The sequence below is a fragment of the Ipomoea nil genome, unplaced genomic scaffold (genome assembly GCF_001879475.1).
Source record: "Ipomoea nil cultivar Tokyo-kokei standard unplaced genomic scaffold, Asagao_1.1 scaffold2847, whole genome shotgun sequence".
NCBI classification, from domain to species: Eukaryota; Viridiplantae; Streptophyta; class Magnoliopsida; order Solanales; family Convolvulaceae; genus Ipomoea; species Ipomoea nil.
This window is the reverse complement of record NW_017619275.1, coordinates 98621-115417: the sequence shown is the minus strand read 5'-3', so window position 1 is coordinate 115417 and position 16797 is coordinate 98621. Positions and strand designations below refer to the sequence as shown.

The following is a 16797-nucleotide window of genomic DNA, read 5'->3' as shown; positions in this document are numbered from 1 at the left end:
TGTTGTTCTTGATAATTGTGTGATGCTTTTGATGTTTATGTGTTATTCTTACCGAATCTTGCAATTAAAAGACGAACCGTATACTTGTTGATATAAAAGTGATTAGAACCCTAGGTTGTATCGTATGATCTTATTCTTGGATTATCGGGTGGGGAAATCGCATGTTTGGGTGTTGATTATATTAGAAAAGCATGATAGGTTATGTGCCGTTCGTTTCTCGTATTTGATCCGTTAGTTGTCTACCTGTTAATTATTAGTTGCGTTGTAAAGTGTCTAAGCATGGTTTCGGGTTCCACAAAGGTTCCCGGGACGTTATTGTGTGAAAAAGAGACAGTGGGGGGGTAGGTGGGGGGGAGGGGACCCGCCACCTACCCACGGCCGAGAAACACCGCCCGGCAGCGGGTAGCCGGCGGGCGGGCAGCTGCCCGCCGGCGACCCGCTGCCCGGAACAGTAAAGTCCGGCGGGTGGCCCCCACCCACCGGCTACCCGCTGGAAATTATCCCACCTTGGGATCCCGGCTTCCTCGTTTGATGTTCCCCCGTTCCCCGTGGTGTCCCAACGGACTCCGTTTATCGTGCCTATGTCTAGTTTGATATTTCGGGTACCGTTCGTAGGTTTATGAGTCTATTACATTGAATGTTAGTTGAATTGGTATCCCATTGACCTAGGTGGAAGAAGTATGAACCCCTTAGGACTATTCTTAGTATGTGATGGATCACGCATAGGTTTTGTTATACGCTTTCTCCCCCTTCCCAATGTGTAATGTGGGTTGCATGTGCTTGCTATGTGTTATGTGTGTGTGTTACCCCATTCGGTTGCGATCGGATTGGTTATCCTGAGCTGCGGTTCAGAAGCTGGCTGCGGTCAGATTGATACTCTTGGGCTGCGGTCCACCGTTTGGTTGCGATCAAACGTTTCTATACGAGCTGCGGTTCGTCCTTTTTCCTGGTTGCGGTCAGATGACATCCTCTTGGGCTGCGGTCCACTGTTTGGTTGCGATCAAACACTATGATGAGCTGCGGTTCATCGGTCGGTTGCGATCGACCCCTCCGTGTTGCGATACGGGGCAGGGTGCTGCGGGGCCGTGTCAGAGCTATATGCGCTGACCCTCATGTATGGGCATGCGATTGGTCCTGTGGCGCCAACAAAGTGTGTTATGTGTTGTGACAGGGACGAGTTGTGATCACGAGTATCTTGGGGGATGTGACTATGGGATTTATATTGGGGATTGTTCATGTTGGGTTATGATCATTGTTTATGCTTTGCCTTATCTGCCTTATCTGTTGTGAACTGCATATGCTCGTTATAACTGTTGCTTGTGTCTGGCCTTATCTGCCGAGTCATTCCCGGTTTTAAAACTAGAGTTCGTAGGATATATCTTCATGCTCAAAATGGTTTTCGTATATCTATATATATCTCTATATGTATTGTATTTCAACGCGTTGGAGTGGGTTACCAGCATCTCTCGCTGAACAGATATATTTGGCTTTCAGGCACAGAGGACTAGAGCACTGGAGCGCGCTAGAACTGGAACGTAGAAGTAGATTAGTTTCCCTTTTCGGCCTGCGCGCCATATTATGCATTGTGTTTCAATGGATATTAGTTAGACAGCCTGTGCACCTGGGTTCTCTAGCCCAGGTGTGGCATAGCACCCCGTACACTTATGATATACTTTGGGATGTAATGAGATATTACCTCTATTTTATAAGCTTAAAATGTCTTCAAAATCTGGGGTGTTACAGTTGGTATCAGAGCCTAAGTTTGACCCTAGGAAAAGACTCTTAAGACCGGACTTTAGGACATTAGGCTTGAACTCTAGGTACCTAGGAACATGGGACTCAGGAATCTTAGGACGCGCGGTGAGATTGTGAAACCTACACATAACTTCTCTACACTTTACCCTTCCTCATTCTAAAACCCTTCCCCACTTATCACTTCATAAGAAGTTCACCAGACTCTAATTTAACGTTCTTATAAACACTGACCAGAAAGACGATAGCATGGCACCGAACAGAAGGCAATCAAGAACTCCAGAGCCCGCCACAGACGACCCCTTGACCCAAACCCTACGACAGCTGACACAAGTCGCACAGGCACTAAGTGACGCGGCCCTTCGCAACAACAGGCCCCCACCACCTCCATCAAACGCAAACTCAGACGTCGCCCGACAAGTTTCAAATCACCGACCACCCACGTTTTCGGGAGAAGAGGATCCCGCGGTCCTAGAAGAATGGATCCGAACCCTTGACAAGATTTTTGGGGTAGTAGAATGCCCGGAGGAACGCCGCGTAGAGATAGCCTCGTTTTACTTCGGGCACGAGGCCGATCTCTGGTGGATCCACGAGGGACCCACTTATCAAAGAGAACCAGGGTTCAATTGGGAGAACCTCAAGACACGACTACGAGAGAGATTCTACCCAACCCACGTAAAGGCATCCATGTACGAAGAGTTCCTTCATCTAAAACAAGGAACGGCCACCGTCGTGGAATACCATAAACGATTCCTCGAACTGGCACGCTTCGCACCAGAGCTAGTCCCCACCGAGGTAACCAAGATAGAAAGATTCGTGTCGGGCCTCAACTTCGAAGCTCGGAAGGCGCTAGTGGTAAGCAGACCTCGGACCCTCAACGAAGCTTACTCCAGTGCTGCGAATCTCTATCGAATCCAACTACTCCAACGCGGAGTTCAGGAACAAATACGAAGAAGAAACACCGGAAGTGGGGCACCGCCAGTGAAAAGAACGAGAAACGACACCGGCACAAGGACGAACAACCCGACCAACCAAAGACCGCCCCTGGGAAACAACGAAGCTAATCCAAGAAGCTTCCCTTGCCCAAGATGCAACAAAAGCCACAGGGGCAAGGATTGCGCGGGCAATCCCTGGCGATGCTTCAACTGCGGGGAGGAAGGACACAAGGCCTTCCAGTGCACTCGACCCCAAAGACCACGCCCCACCACCGTGGGTCAACACGGGGGCACCGATCATCAAGGGAGTTACGGCGCTCCCGGGAAAGTATTTGTCATAAGCCACACTCAAGCCAACCTCGGGAATGAGGAGGACCTCGGGAAGGAAAACCCAATCCCGGAAGACGAGGACCATACGGACCTCGCAGAAGAAAACCAAGAAGACGAATACTGTCTAGGATAAATCGTCACACCCCCTTGTAACCACCCCCCTCTTTTGTCATACAGACCACTTACTTAGCTTAGCTATTTCGGAATTATTATGAATAAAGATTTTTTTTGATCAAATTCCAATTTCCACTACAAAGGTAAAACACAAGTTACACTATCAACCCAACCTTCCCTCCACTGAAGGACGAAACAAGGAAAAAGACAAAAAAAACCACACCATCAAGAAATACTTTATGTTGCCATTAGGAATGGAACCTTGGACCTCCCCCCTACAAGTTAAAGCCTCAACCACTAGCCCATGAGTGTTTCTTGAAACCTCAAGGGAATACTCCCTTGTTAAACCCCTCCAAGTCCCTAAAACCCACAAAATCCCCAAATAAAAAACCCTCCTTCTTCTTCTTCTTCCTCCCCACTCCCTCTCCTCCTCCCTCTCACACACCCCGCTGCCCCACCATAGCAACCACCCACAATCACCTCACGCTATCGCCAATCGGACGCCGCCACCGCCCGGCCACTCCCCGCCGACCTCGCCTCGCCTCGCCGCCGTCCAAACTGCCACCGGAGACCACCCGCTATCCACCCGAACGCCACCCAGCTGCAACCCGCTGCCCAAACGCCACCCCCACGCCGTCGCACCAACCCAGAACCGCCTAGCCGCCACCACCTCGCGACGCCACACTGTCGGAGACCCCACCAGAAAAAAATCGTGCCAGAACACCACCGCCATCTCGCCGGAAAACACGCCGGAGGCCCACCGGAAAACTCACCGGAAAACCGCCGCCGCCTCGCCGGAAAAGAAGATCGCCGGAAAAACGTCGGAAAACGTCGCCATCAACCGAAGCACCACGATGCCAAAGAAACCCCTCGGAACCCGCACCCCGGAGTGGAGCAACGCCGATTACACCGTGATCGGAGGTAAAGCACTTGAACCCGACCAATTCTCTCCGGAATTGGTTGATATGCTCAAACATCAAGGGCTTTTAGATACGTATCTCACCATCAAAGGGGATACGTACCCCGAATTGGTGAAAGAGTTCTATCAACACCTTGTAGCCACCAAACGGGGTGACAAGGTAGAAATCACCACCAAAGTCCGTGGCAAGGAAATTGTGCTTTCCGAAGGCCGTTTGGCCAAGCTCTTGAAATTGACCACCACGGGTGTGTCTAACTATGACCGAAAGGGGTGGATTGATACCCAAAATACGGGATACAAGGACTACCTCGGGTACCTACTCGGGAAGGAGGACGGGTTCACCTCGGCCACACGGCCAAACCGGAAGTGGCTATCGGCAGAACAAAAGATATTAGTTATGATTGTAACCGATAGCCTCTTGCCCACCAATAATAAAAGCAAGGACGTAGGGAGCCTAGAGTGCACCTTTGCTTATCTCTTGAAACATAGAATCAAGTTCAACCTGCCGGCACTCATGCTAAAGCACATGGAATTCTGCAAGACAAACAACCGGCTTAGTCTACCCTACGGGATGATCCTAAGTTGGATCATGGAAAAGAAAGGGGTGGACCTAAGCCACACCGAGGTCAAAACCGCCAATGGTATGGTTTTCAATGCTCAAAACCTTCGCCGCAATGACATCTACTTCACCGAAGGGGGACATTACCTCACCTTCGAAGAAATTTGCCAAAAACCCGAGGAAGAGCGGAGAGAATTGGTTGACCGGTTGGACATCTCCAACAAGAAGCTCAAGCGAGCCATCCAAGATTGTGGGGGCTCGGAGGGAAATGAGGAACAGGAGGAGGATGACAGGCCTAACCCGTTAGTGCTCCCACGGTCAGGAGGGGACCCGAGGGGACAGGACGAGGGTTCGGTCAATGAGCGCATTCTCGCACAACTCAACCGACAGAACCAAATCATGGAAGAAGGGTTCTCATCCTTGATTCGCACCACACGCGCACTCGATCAGAGGGTGGCAGCAATCGAGGCCACCTTGGGCACTCGTGGGGCGTCCAGTTCCAGCGCAGGAAACCGAGGTACACCCAGAACTTCTCTATCACAACGCCATCAAAAGTTCAGTCTACCCCAAGCCATGACAAACGTAAGGTCGCAACCCTAATCAGGAGGCCGAGCTACGAGGTGTCTAGGGGTGAAAGGATGGACTTTAACACCGGGCTTCGGGGACGAAGCCCCTTGTAAGGGGGGGAGAGTGTAACACCCCGTGTTATGACCCCTAAAACCATTTAACTAATTAACCAACAGCCCAAGAGAAAGAATAAATTATAATGATCAATTAGGGAAAAAGGCCCACCATAGTCCATGGGCCCTCATATATAAACCCAACCCCTAAGCCCAATCCTTAGTTCCAAGAGGAATAGGATTAGCGAACCTATAATATTAGTTCCTAATTAGGACTCCTAAATATATAAATAGGGAACTTAAGAGGCACCTAGAACTCCCCACAAGATTAACGCCCCACCACCCCAAAAGAGCTCCAAGAATCCCCTTAGGAGAAATCAAGAAATCAAGAAAGCTTAAAGAAAGATCCTTCATAGCCAAGGAATTAATTAAGGCTAAGAGGTAACCCATGTCTCAACAAAACCTATTTTCATAGCTATGATTCCCCCTTAGGGTTTCCCCCGTATTATTGCGTATTGGCGAGATATGATGATTATTATTGATGTTTGATGTGATGATCCCACGAGGGATCTTGATGATCTTGATATTGGGAGATTCTTGATGATTATGGAATTCTTGATGATTATATAGAGTTCTTGATGATTATGTGTTGTTCTTGATAATTGTGTGATGCTCTTGATGTTTATGTGTTATTCTTACCGAATCTTGCAATTAAAAGACGAACCGTATACTTGTTGATATAAAAGTGATTAGAACCCTAGGTTGTATCGTATGATGTTATTCTTGGATTATCGGGTGGGGAAATCGCATGTTTGGGTGTTGATTATATTAGAAAAGCATGATAGGTTATGTGCCGTTCGTTTCTCGTATTTGATCCGTTAGTTGTCTACGTGTTAATTATTAGTTGCGTTGTAAAGTGTCTAAGCATGGTTTCGGGTTCCACAAAGGTTCCCGGGACGTTATTGTGTGAAAAAGAGTCAGTGGGGGGGTAGGTGGGGGGTAGGGGACCCGCCACCTACCCATGGCCGAGAAACACCGCCCGGCAGCGGGTAGCCGGCGGGCGGGCAGCTGCCCGCCGGCGACCCACTGCCCGGAACAGTAAAGTCCGGCGGGCAGCCGGCGGGTGGCCCCCACCCACCGGCTACCCGCTGGAAATTATCCCACCTTGGGATCCCGGCTTCCTCGTTTGATGTTCCCCCGTTCCCCGTGGTGTCCCAACGGACTCCGTTTATCGTGCCTATGTCTAGTTTGATATTTCGGGTACCGTTCGTAGGTTTATGAGTCTATTACATTGAATGTTAGTTGAATTGGTATCCCATTGACCTAGGTGGAAGAAGTATGAACCCCTTAGGACTATTCTTAGTATGTGATGGATCACGCATAGGTTTTGTTATACGCTTTCTCCCCCTTCCCAATGTGTAATGTGGGTTGCATGTGCTTGCTATGTGTTATGTGTGTGTGTTACCCCATTCGGTTGCGATCGGATTGGTTATCCTGAGCTGCGGTTCAGAAGCTGGCTGCGGTCAGATTGATACTCTTGGGCTGCGGTCCACCGTTTGGTTGCGATCAAACGTTTCTATACGAGCTGCGGTTCGTCCTTTTTCCTGGTTGCGGTCAGATGACATCCTCTTGGGCTGCGGTCCACTGTTTGGTTGCGATCAAACACTATGATGAGCTGCGGTTCATCGGTCGGTTGCGATCGACCCCTCCGTGTTGCGATACGGGGCAGGGTGCTGCGGGGCCGTGTCAGAGCTATATGCGCTGACCCTCATGTATGGGCATGCGATTGGTCCTGTGGCGCCAACAAAGTGTGTTATGTGTTGTGACAGGGACGAGTTGTGATCACGAGTATCTTGGGGGATGTGACTATGGGATTTATATTGGGGATTGTTCATGTTGGGTTATGATCATTGTTTATGCTTTGCCTTATCTGCCTTATCTGTTGTGAACTGCATATGCTCGTTATAACTGTTGCTTGTGTCTGGCCTTATCTGCCGAGTCATTCCCGGTTTTAAAACTAGAGTTCGTAGGATATATCTTCATGCTCAAAATGGTTTTCGTATATCTATATATATCTCTATATGTATTGTATTTCAACGCGTTGGAGTGGGTTACCAGCATCTCTCGCTGAACAGATATATTTGGATTTCAGGCACAGAGGACTAGAGCGCTGGAGCGCGCTAGAACTGGAACGTAGAAGTAGATTAGTTTCCCTTTTCGGCCTGCGCGCCATATTATGCATTGTGTTTCAATGGATATTAGTTAGACAGCCTGTGCACCTGGGTTCTCTAGCCCAGGTGTGGCATAGCACCCCGTACACTTATGATATACTTTGGGATGTAATGAGATATTACCTCTATTTTATAAGCTTAAAATGTCTTAAAAATCTGGGGTGTTACAAAAGCATAAACCACACTACTCAAGTGCACTACTCCAGCGACTACTCCAGCGACCACTCCAGCATCACCATGGTCTTGACGTGCAGGCTATCTTCATCACAACTTGAACCAGTTGAGAAACCTTCAACACACGAATATATTGATAGAAAAACCAATGGAGGATTTGAGGAATGATTTGTAGAATTTTAATCCTTGAATCTTCAACTTTAATGCTTAAGAAAGTAGCATTTTATAGTGGTGATATGAAACCTCTTTGATCTGAAAATTGATCACTTGCCATTTCAGCAGATTTGACGAGTCGGGAAGACTGAATCTCAAATATAGTTGGTAGTGGACCTTGACCAGTAACTGAGGAAGTTGCAGGCACAAAAGGCTGCCTAGAAAAATGGTTGAGTGAGCTCCCATGGTCTAATGTATTATTAGATTGAGAAGAAACATCACTAATCATAAAGTTATCAGGACTACTTCTGCCAAAGTTCTCGAGTCTAGGAGAAGAATCCATTTTCATCAATTGCCGAAGCACTGCCGCTGCTGCATCATTCATAGGTTGATACTTCACAATCTGACCGTCGGCAGGGCTGACAGAGTGATCATACAATCCAACTTCCTGTTTAAGCCTTCGTTTCTTGTTCCCTTCAGTTATGCGCCGATTGCTGTCATTTTGCTGCTGCAAAAAATGTGCCAAAAATCCAGGGTGTTAACGGCCTTTTCAAGGAACGACATCATCTGTTGTAACCACTGCTCCATACCATGTAGGCGCTGCACCATTGTTTGTAACTGATTGTCAGTAGACTGTTGATGCTACCTCAACCTAACAAGCTCTTGCATAAGTACATAAGTAGGTTTTCGCCGACTAATACTGTGACACCCCGAAAATCCATCCTTTAAATAGAATTAACTATTAATTCATTCTAAGCTTGCTTGACAAAATCCCTTCTTAAATTCTTAATTAATAGTCGGAGGACCTAAATTGACCATGTTCCTTGGTCAATTGAATTAGTCAAAGAGAAAGACATTGAGCTTTATGCCTTGTACCTAACCTTTTAATGTCCTCCTAACCTTTTTTGGAGAATAAGTGTAACACCTCGTGTTACACCCTTTAACCCCAGATTATTTATTTAATTAATTCTGTTAAAGAATAGTTAAAAAGGATTTAATCTGGTCAGGATCCCTTAATTAATTAATATGGTCCACGAAGGACCGTGGACCCTTGTTTATAATAAGGACTTTAAGTCTATTAGGAATAAAGAAAGCGGGTCTTTACTACTCAGATTCTAATTAGGAATCCTAGACCTATATACCTGTTAGGAATAGTAAATAGGTCTTTACTATTCAGACTCTGATTAGGATTCCTAACTCTATAAATAGGGGATTAGAAAGCAATTAGAACCCTTACCACCCATAGTTATATTACACGAAATTATTCCCAAAAGATTCCCCACCACCAAGCCTAGGGAGATCAATCGGAGGGAAATCTTAGAGAAGAACCTTAATAGCCAAGGGAGGATTAATTAAGGCTAAGAGGTAACCCATGTCTTACAAAACCTATTTTCCTTGCTATATCTTGATTATTGGCTCCTTTGATAATTGTATGTATGATTATGTGATTGAGTCTTGATAGAGTCTTGCCTAGGGTTTATATTGTGTTTATTTGATAATCTTGATGATCTTGATGTTGTGATTGATTATATGTGTGATCTTGTATTTAATTATGTCTAGAGCTCGTCCCTAGGGTTTATATCGTGAATCTCGTGTTATGATATTCTTGGTGTTATTGGGTGGGTTTACGCATGTTCGGGTGTTGAGTCTAGCCTAGGACTTGTCTTTAGGGCTTTGGATATAGATTTCTAGAGATTCTTGCAATTCCGGGTGCTCCTGAACCGTTATGTGATTGATGTCAAGTCTTGGCATGTTTAGGATCGTGTTAGAACGTAATTGGAATGATTCTTGGTTTAATCTTCGTTAATTGAATCTGTGATATTGTTGTTGCGTGTCAGAATGTGTTTGGACATGGTTTTGGGTTCCACGTACTAACCCCGAACTGGGAAAATCTACATTCATACCAGTGGGGGATAGGTGGGGGGATGAGTCCACACCACTTACCCACTGCCCACGGTGCCCGGTTCCAGCGGGCAAGCGACTGCCCGCCGGGCACCCGTTGGAACAGTGACGCTGCCGGCGGGTGGTCCACTACCCACTGCCCACCTGCTGGAAAGGCAAGGTGTGGCGGGGTGTTTTCCCCCGTTTGTTGTTTCCCCGTGTCCCATCGTACCCCGTTTGACGTTTGGGAGTCTCGTACGATGTTTTGAGTACCGTTCTAGGAATTTATGTGTAGTGCGTATCATTGTTATTATGTCTTGATTGTTATTGTTGATTGAATGTTGATTGATTGAAAGGTGATGAGTGTTGTGGTCATTGTGCAATGATCGATGTGACTAATGAGAATGAGATTGTGATTGGTGGAGATGAATTATTGGCGGAAAGCACAACGAGTGCTAGGTTATCGTGCTAAAGGCACGGACCACCCCTTAGACTTGCTGGCTAAAGGCTTGGGTCAGGGTATACGCGCCGCGGTGTCATGTTAGTGCTATATGCACTGACCCCTTGGTATTAGACCATGCGAATGACACTTCGGTGCTACCATGTTGGTGGACTTGTTGGTGGTTACGGAGTGGGGCATGTAGTTGCTCCGGAGGAAAAAAGGGAGGAGGTATAAGGGTGGCTTGGAGGTACATGTTGGAACTTGGTATAAGGTTGGAAGATGGATTGTGTGCTTTGATAATTACTTGCTAATTGATTGTCTTTGAGTCCCATTGTTGCCTCTATTTGTTATTTATGAGCTTACTTGTCTATTATGCATTGTCTTGTGTTCTTAGGATGCATGCTAGTCTTTATGATTGTTCTATAGTGTCAAGTCTGTTGTTGTGTCTTGAGTCTTGATCTTGATTTAAAGCTAGAGTTGCTTAGGTTATATATGTATTCCGGTTTCAAAATGATTTTCTTATATCTACCTATGTTGTACTTAACGCGTGGGAGTGGGTTACCAGCATTATTCGCTGACGGTTGTTACACCGTATGTTTTTCAGATACAGATCAGTAGCTTCGGAGTGCGCTAGATGGACACGAGGACCTAGCTTAGATAGTTTAGTATTGGTTAGATGGCCTGTGAGCATTGGATTGTATCATGGGTATTAATTATAGTTTATGCATGTTTGGTTAGTGTAGCTTGTGCATCTAGGTTCTCAAACCTAGATGTGGTATAGCACCCCGATACATATGTTGTTAGTTCCGCTTTATTTGGATGAATAATGATAGATTTGCCTTTATTTCATAGGCTTTAAATATTTTAAATATTAGGGGTGTTACAGTTGGTATTAGAGCCTAAGTTCGACACTAGGATAAGGCCCCTAAGACAAGACTTTAGGACATTAAGTTCGGACTCTGGATACTTAAGTACATAGGATCTAGGAAGTTTAGGCCACGTGGTGAGGTTGTGAGTTTATATATCATTATCTGTTTAACTTCTCCTGAATCTATTCTATGCTTAGCTTAAAAGTTCCCCATAAATTATAGCATCAATGTAAGGATGTGAATCCCTAACTTACCATTACGATTGTTGTTGATCCTGTAGATGCCAGAATGGCGCCAACGAGGAACCAGTTGAGAACCCCTGAGCCTCCTACCCAAGATTCGTTAACCCAGAACCTACAATAGTTGGTTCAGGTTGCCCAGACGTTGAGCAACGTCATCCTTAATAATAAACAACCGAACACCCCCGAATGTGAACCTAGACGTGGCTCGCAAAGTCTCGAGCCATCGCCCACCCATCTTCGCAGGGGAAGAAGGTCCTACGACCCTCGAGGAATGGATCCGAACGTTCGATAAGAACTTTGAAGTAGTGGAATACCCGGAAGGACGCGTGTGGAACTAGCCTCATTCTACTTCGTACATGAGGCTGATCTTTGGTGGGTTCACGAGGGACCTGCCTGTAGGCAAGAACCAGGATTCAAGTGGGAAACCCTGAAGGCTCGGTTACAGGGACGTTTCTACCCCGCGCATGTAAAGGTAGCCATGTACAAAGAATTCCTCCACCTGAAACAGGGAATAACTACAGTGGTGGAATACCACAAACGATTCCTCGAGCTAGCTCGTTTCGTACCTGAATCGGTGCCCACAGAGGTGACTAAAGTAGAGAAGTTTGTGGCGGGTCTCAACTTCGAAACTCGAAAGGCTTTAACCGTAAGTAAGCCCAGGACCCTCAACGAGGCTTACGCTAACATCACCAACCTTTACCGAATCCAACTTCTACAATGGGGAGTTCAGGAGCTGATCCAGAAAATGAGTAACGGAAGTGGAGGACCACCTGTAAGAAGAACTAGGACGCCAATTAAATGCAAGGAAGTGAAGTAACGCATGAACAACGCCTTTACTTAATCTTTAGTGCGAGGTAAGTATATCATGTTGACTTGTAAACCCTTTGCCTCAGCTTAAAATATCCTTCGCCCTTGAATCCCAGCCTCTCGATATTCCTAATTATTGAAACCCTTGCCTCGGATCCTTGGTTATCCTTGAAAGAAATTAAACACCCGTTATGCCTTTACTTTCTCTTTGTTGTATCTAATTTATCCTTGGAAACCTTAAATCGTTATGAGCTTGGAATCACTATATGTGAAGGAGAAAGAGAAACAGGAGGCAACTCTTGAGCTCCAACCAGTGGGCTTATATATGAAAATTGATCACTTGCCATTTCAGCAGAATTGACGAGTGGGGAAGACTGAATCTCAGATATAGTTGGTAGTGAACCTTGACCAGTAACTGAGGAAGTTGCAGGCACAAAAGACTGCCCAGAAACATGGTTGGGTGAGCTCCCATGGTCTAATGTATTATTAGATTGAGAAGAAACATCACTAATCATAAAGTTATCAGGACTTGGACTACTGTTTCCAAAGTTCTCCAGTCTAGGAGAAGAATCCATTTTCATTATTTGCCGAAGCACAGTCGCTGCTGTTGTAACAACCCAAAATTTCATTTTATTAATCCGGTATTAAGAAATCTCAAAATAGCCTTTTTCACTCCATTAAAAATTTTTGCGATCAATCGGTGCTTGAATAAAATATTTTTGTCACATTTTAAATTAATTCGACACCAAAATTGATTCTATTTCGGAAATTCCTAAACAAATTTTAAACAAGGGTTCATCTAAATAGCTTTTTGAGAAAATTCATTTTCAACCCCAAAGTATTTAAAACAGCATTTCTAGTCTATGGTTTATGTTGCATGGTGGACCACTAGACATCCAAAATCCTTTTCCCGATTCATCTTCGAGCTTATGAAAATTACTCCTTTGCTCCCAACCAATCATTGATGATCAACCTAGGATTTTGGTCCCTATATAAACTCCATTATTCCATCTTGAATCCCTGATCTCATTCTCTTGCCTCTCCCAACCTTGTCCGCTAGAAAGAAGAAAGACACACAGTAAGTTCTATTCTCCACCATTCATCTACCCACTTTGTTTTGATGCCCTCTTTGCCCATATTCATTGAGTTTTCTTAGGCTTAGTTTGTGGTTGATGTTTGGGGTGACGTTATTTCCCCCTTATGTTTTCGGTCTTTATGATGGATGCCAGACTTTTACTTTATTTCTAGTTTTACCTCTTAGCCTGTGCAATCACCACGGAGTGGTGGTTGTGGCGGTGACACTCCCACTATTTATTTATTAGTTATTTCCGTTGCTTAGTTTATGTTAATGGATGCTTAGAGTTATAATTAGGAGTTAGAAAAGTGGGGTGTTACAGCTGCATCATTCATAAGTTGATACTTTACAATCTGACTGTCGGCAGGGCTCACAAAGTGATCATCCAAACCAACTTTCTGTTTAAGCCTTCGTTTCTTGTTCCCTTCAATTATGCGCCGATTGTTGTCATTTTGCTGCTGCACTTAGTGCGCCAGAAATCCAGGGCTGTTGCAAGGAACGACATCATCTGTTGTTGTCGCTGCTCCATACCCTGTAGGCACTGCACCATTGTTTGCAACTGATTGTCAGTGGACTGTTGCTGCTGCCTCAACCTAACAAGTTCTTGCATAAGTACATTTTTGTCTCTCTTCAACCTCTCAACCTCCTCTTCAAGACCAAATTTCCTGACCTCCACACACGCCCCAACAGATGAACTCTGTCCTTGAGGTTGTTGTTGTGGGTAATTCTGTCCATGAGCAGGTTTTCGCCGACTAATACTTCTAAGCAGGTGTTTTTGATCTCTTAAAAATCCCTCATTAGCAAACTCCCAGCGGTTTGGATCAACCTTTCTAAAACCCTGCTCCACAAAGAAATCCAAATAGATATAAGACACAAGTAGGACAGTTCCACATTTTTATTAGTAAGCTAATGAATTCATGTGTCCAAACACTCTGGAACTGAATTGTTATTAATGAAAATATGGATTGAAGCAAAACATTTTTGTATGCATCCAAATACAAGTTGACAATCAAGGCTGGAGAGCAAACAAGATATGGTTATGAAAATATGGTAGTAAAATCCTTCAAAATGGATGACATTTTTTAAAGAACTCCCTTACCTATTTTTCCTGACTCATCTAATTCAGTCAGGCAGACAGCACACATATAATTAGGTCCTCGGCAGTTCATTCAAGATCCAAATGCTCAAAGTAGAATTATTCATTTATGAAAAATGGAAGAAATACTAATATAGTAGTCATAAGTCTTGTCATTTTCTACTTAGTGATGCCTGTAGTTCGTAGATAGATTATGTAGTCCAAGACTCACACCGACATCAGATCAGTGAAGAAGTAGGCACTGGAAATTATGCAAACTTACTACTGATCACATGCTTCTGAAAGGATCAAGAAGAAATTTTTTTAAAAAATTTAAAAAATAATTGAAAGTGTGCCGTGAATCTCGAATGCAAGATGTTACTAATGTTCTACTTGATTTTATATTAAATACCAATCAAATCCATTAATTAGGTTATTTAACAATAATAAATAACGGAAAAGACTGCAGAAAACAAATCAAGTACACAAGAGAATTGTTTACGCAGTTCGGAGTTCCTTCTCCTACATCTGCAGGACAACCCACCTCTGTCCAATCCGCTATAGATGCTCACCAAGGAGTTATACAATAGGTAAGTACAAAAAGGCTACCAGCCGTTACTACCACAACACCTTCCTAACATCTACTCATGATTGTACGTGCATGCCGTGACGATGTTCAAACGAAGCTTCAGCTGACCCAGGTACAGACAGTCCAGCTCAGTAAATAACCCACATAGAATAGATTAATAAAATATATTAAGAATAAAGAACTATATGGATTTTCCTTTCTCTCAATTCGTAACTTTCCATAAAGGGGAAACTTCCTTTTACAGTAGCATTTACTCCGTCAATATGATCCATGTTAATAGCCTCCTTTTTATTCGAAGAACCACAACCATTCATTTAACTTAGAGATCCACATAAGCAGCATCCACCAAAAAACAAATCGTGCTGACTTTCCTTTCTATTGTAGTCAATAATTGATAGTCATTTAATTAAATACCATATGATAGGAAATGGTCCAAAAGCTTGGCCTACCTTAAATCTATTAAAATAAAATAAATTGGCCAACATAGGTTTTAATATGTACTAACTTTGTACACTTACAATCTCCCCCTTTGATTATTTATTTGGCAAAAATACTATAGCATCTTATACTTTGGGCAAACAAGAGAAATACATTTTATTAAAAAACTCTTAGTATGTGTGCTGGACAATAACCTAAGATAAGATAAGTAATTACCCAAGCTCTTTTTGGACCATATTCCATCCAAGAATCAACAGTGGTAATTCCAAAATAATCTGTCTTGATGAAACCCAATAGAACTCCAATACATTGCAGTTAATAATAATCCAGATAGTCCAAGGAATAATAAAAAGATAGAATAGCTAAATAAAAGCTATTCTCCAAAAAGAGAACTGCATAATGGAGAGCTACTGATTTCATAATAGAGATGAAATCATAGTACCAACAGTCACGGCCCAACTCCAGCAGTCACAGACAGCAATTCATTAAACCACTTATTTACTACTGCTCCCCCTTAATTTTACCAAAACTCCCCCTTAATCCATACTCCCCCTTTTTTGCCAATTAATTGACAAAGGTGAACATCTATATTCGTGGATTGAGTTCGACGGGGTGCCAGATTGGACTGAACCTGTATAACAAGATTAGAAACAAAACGAGAAATGCAGAATGTGATAACAATTTTAGCAAATAACATATAAGCACATAAAGACACACAAGTCAAGTTGGAGCAGATTAAGTAGATAAAACATACCAAGGAATAAACACATTAAAGCACAAATTCGTAGCAAATAACACAAAAAGCACACAATTGGATCACTCAAAAAGACAGATTGGTAAATAAGACAGTAAGCACATTCAGGTAAAGCATATTCAGCCAGAGATTCAAATAAAGCAAAATCAGGCACAGATTCATATAAATCAACTTCAGGCAAGAATTCATAACAGTTAGCACAATAGGTACACAAGCAAACACAAATACGGTCATGACCGGACCAAACAAAACACATTCACATAAAACATAAAGTAACACAAGAGAATAAACATATTAATCAAATTGCACCAGATTTATCATTCAAGCAAACATATTTTAACACAAGAAACACCAACAGAATAAACAAAATTTAACTTACATGTAAAGAGACAAACAAATAAACTATCAAGAAAAGAAAAAGAGTCTGAAAGATTAAATGCACCTGATGTTTTAATAAATCCAGAGATACATGTATAAAAAAAAAAAAAAAAAAAAACTAGAAAGGACAATTCATGTTCAAAATAGATATACACACAATAATATTTAAAAAAAAATCATCTTAGGCACATTTTAAAGGAGCAAACAATGCAAACACAAATAGCATACAAGAGCAACGAGAGAAAAAAAAAACAGGGAAAAAGATAGAAGAAAAACTTTTAAGATTCTCAGACTAGGTATTGAAATAATACCAACTAAAAAAGAAGAGTTAGAGGGTACCAATATCCCTGAGTGTTTTGAAGCCTTCAAGCCAGTGAAAAATTGTTCCCTGTCAGTGTCTTATTCCTCCTCCTTATCAAAAACAAAACAAGGAAAAAATCAACAATAGAAAATTGATAAA

General features: G+C 43.5%; 1 protein-coding gene across 1 annotated transcript; it reads right to left on the bottom strand.

Annotated features, from left to right (window-relative positions):
* Positions 1–7669: 7669 nt before the first annotated feature.
* Positions 7670–13998, bottom strand: LOC109160427 (heat shock factor protein HSF8-like; the record flags this gene model as incomplete). Its single annotated transcript, XM_019308727.1, is given in 4 exon segments — positions 7670–7749; positions 7878–8175; positions 13442–13596; positions 13599–13998. Coding segments are annotated over 4 exon segments (933 nt in total), but the record flags the coding sequence as incomplete, so codon positions are not given.
* Positions 13999–16797: the final 2799 nt, after the last annotated feature.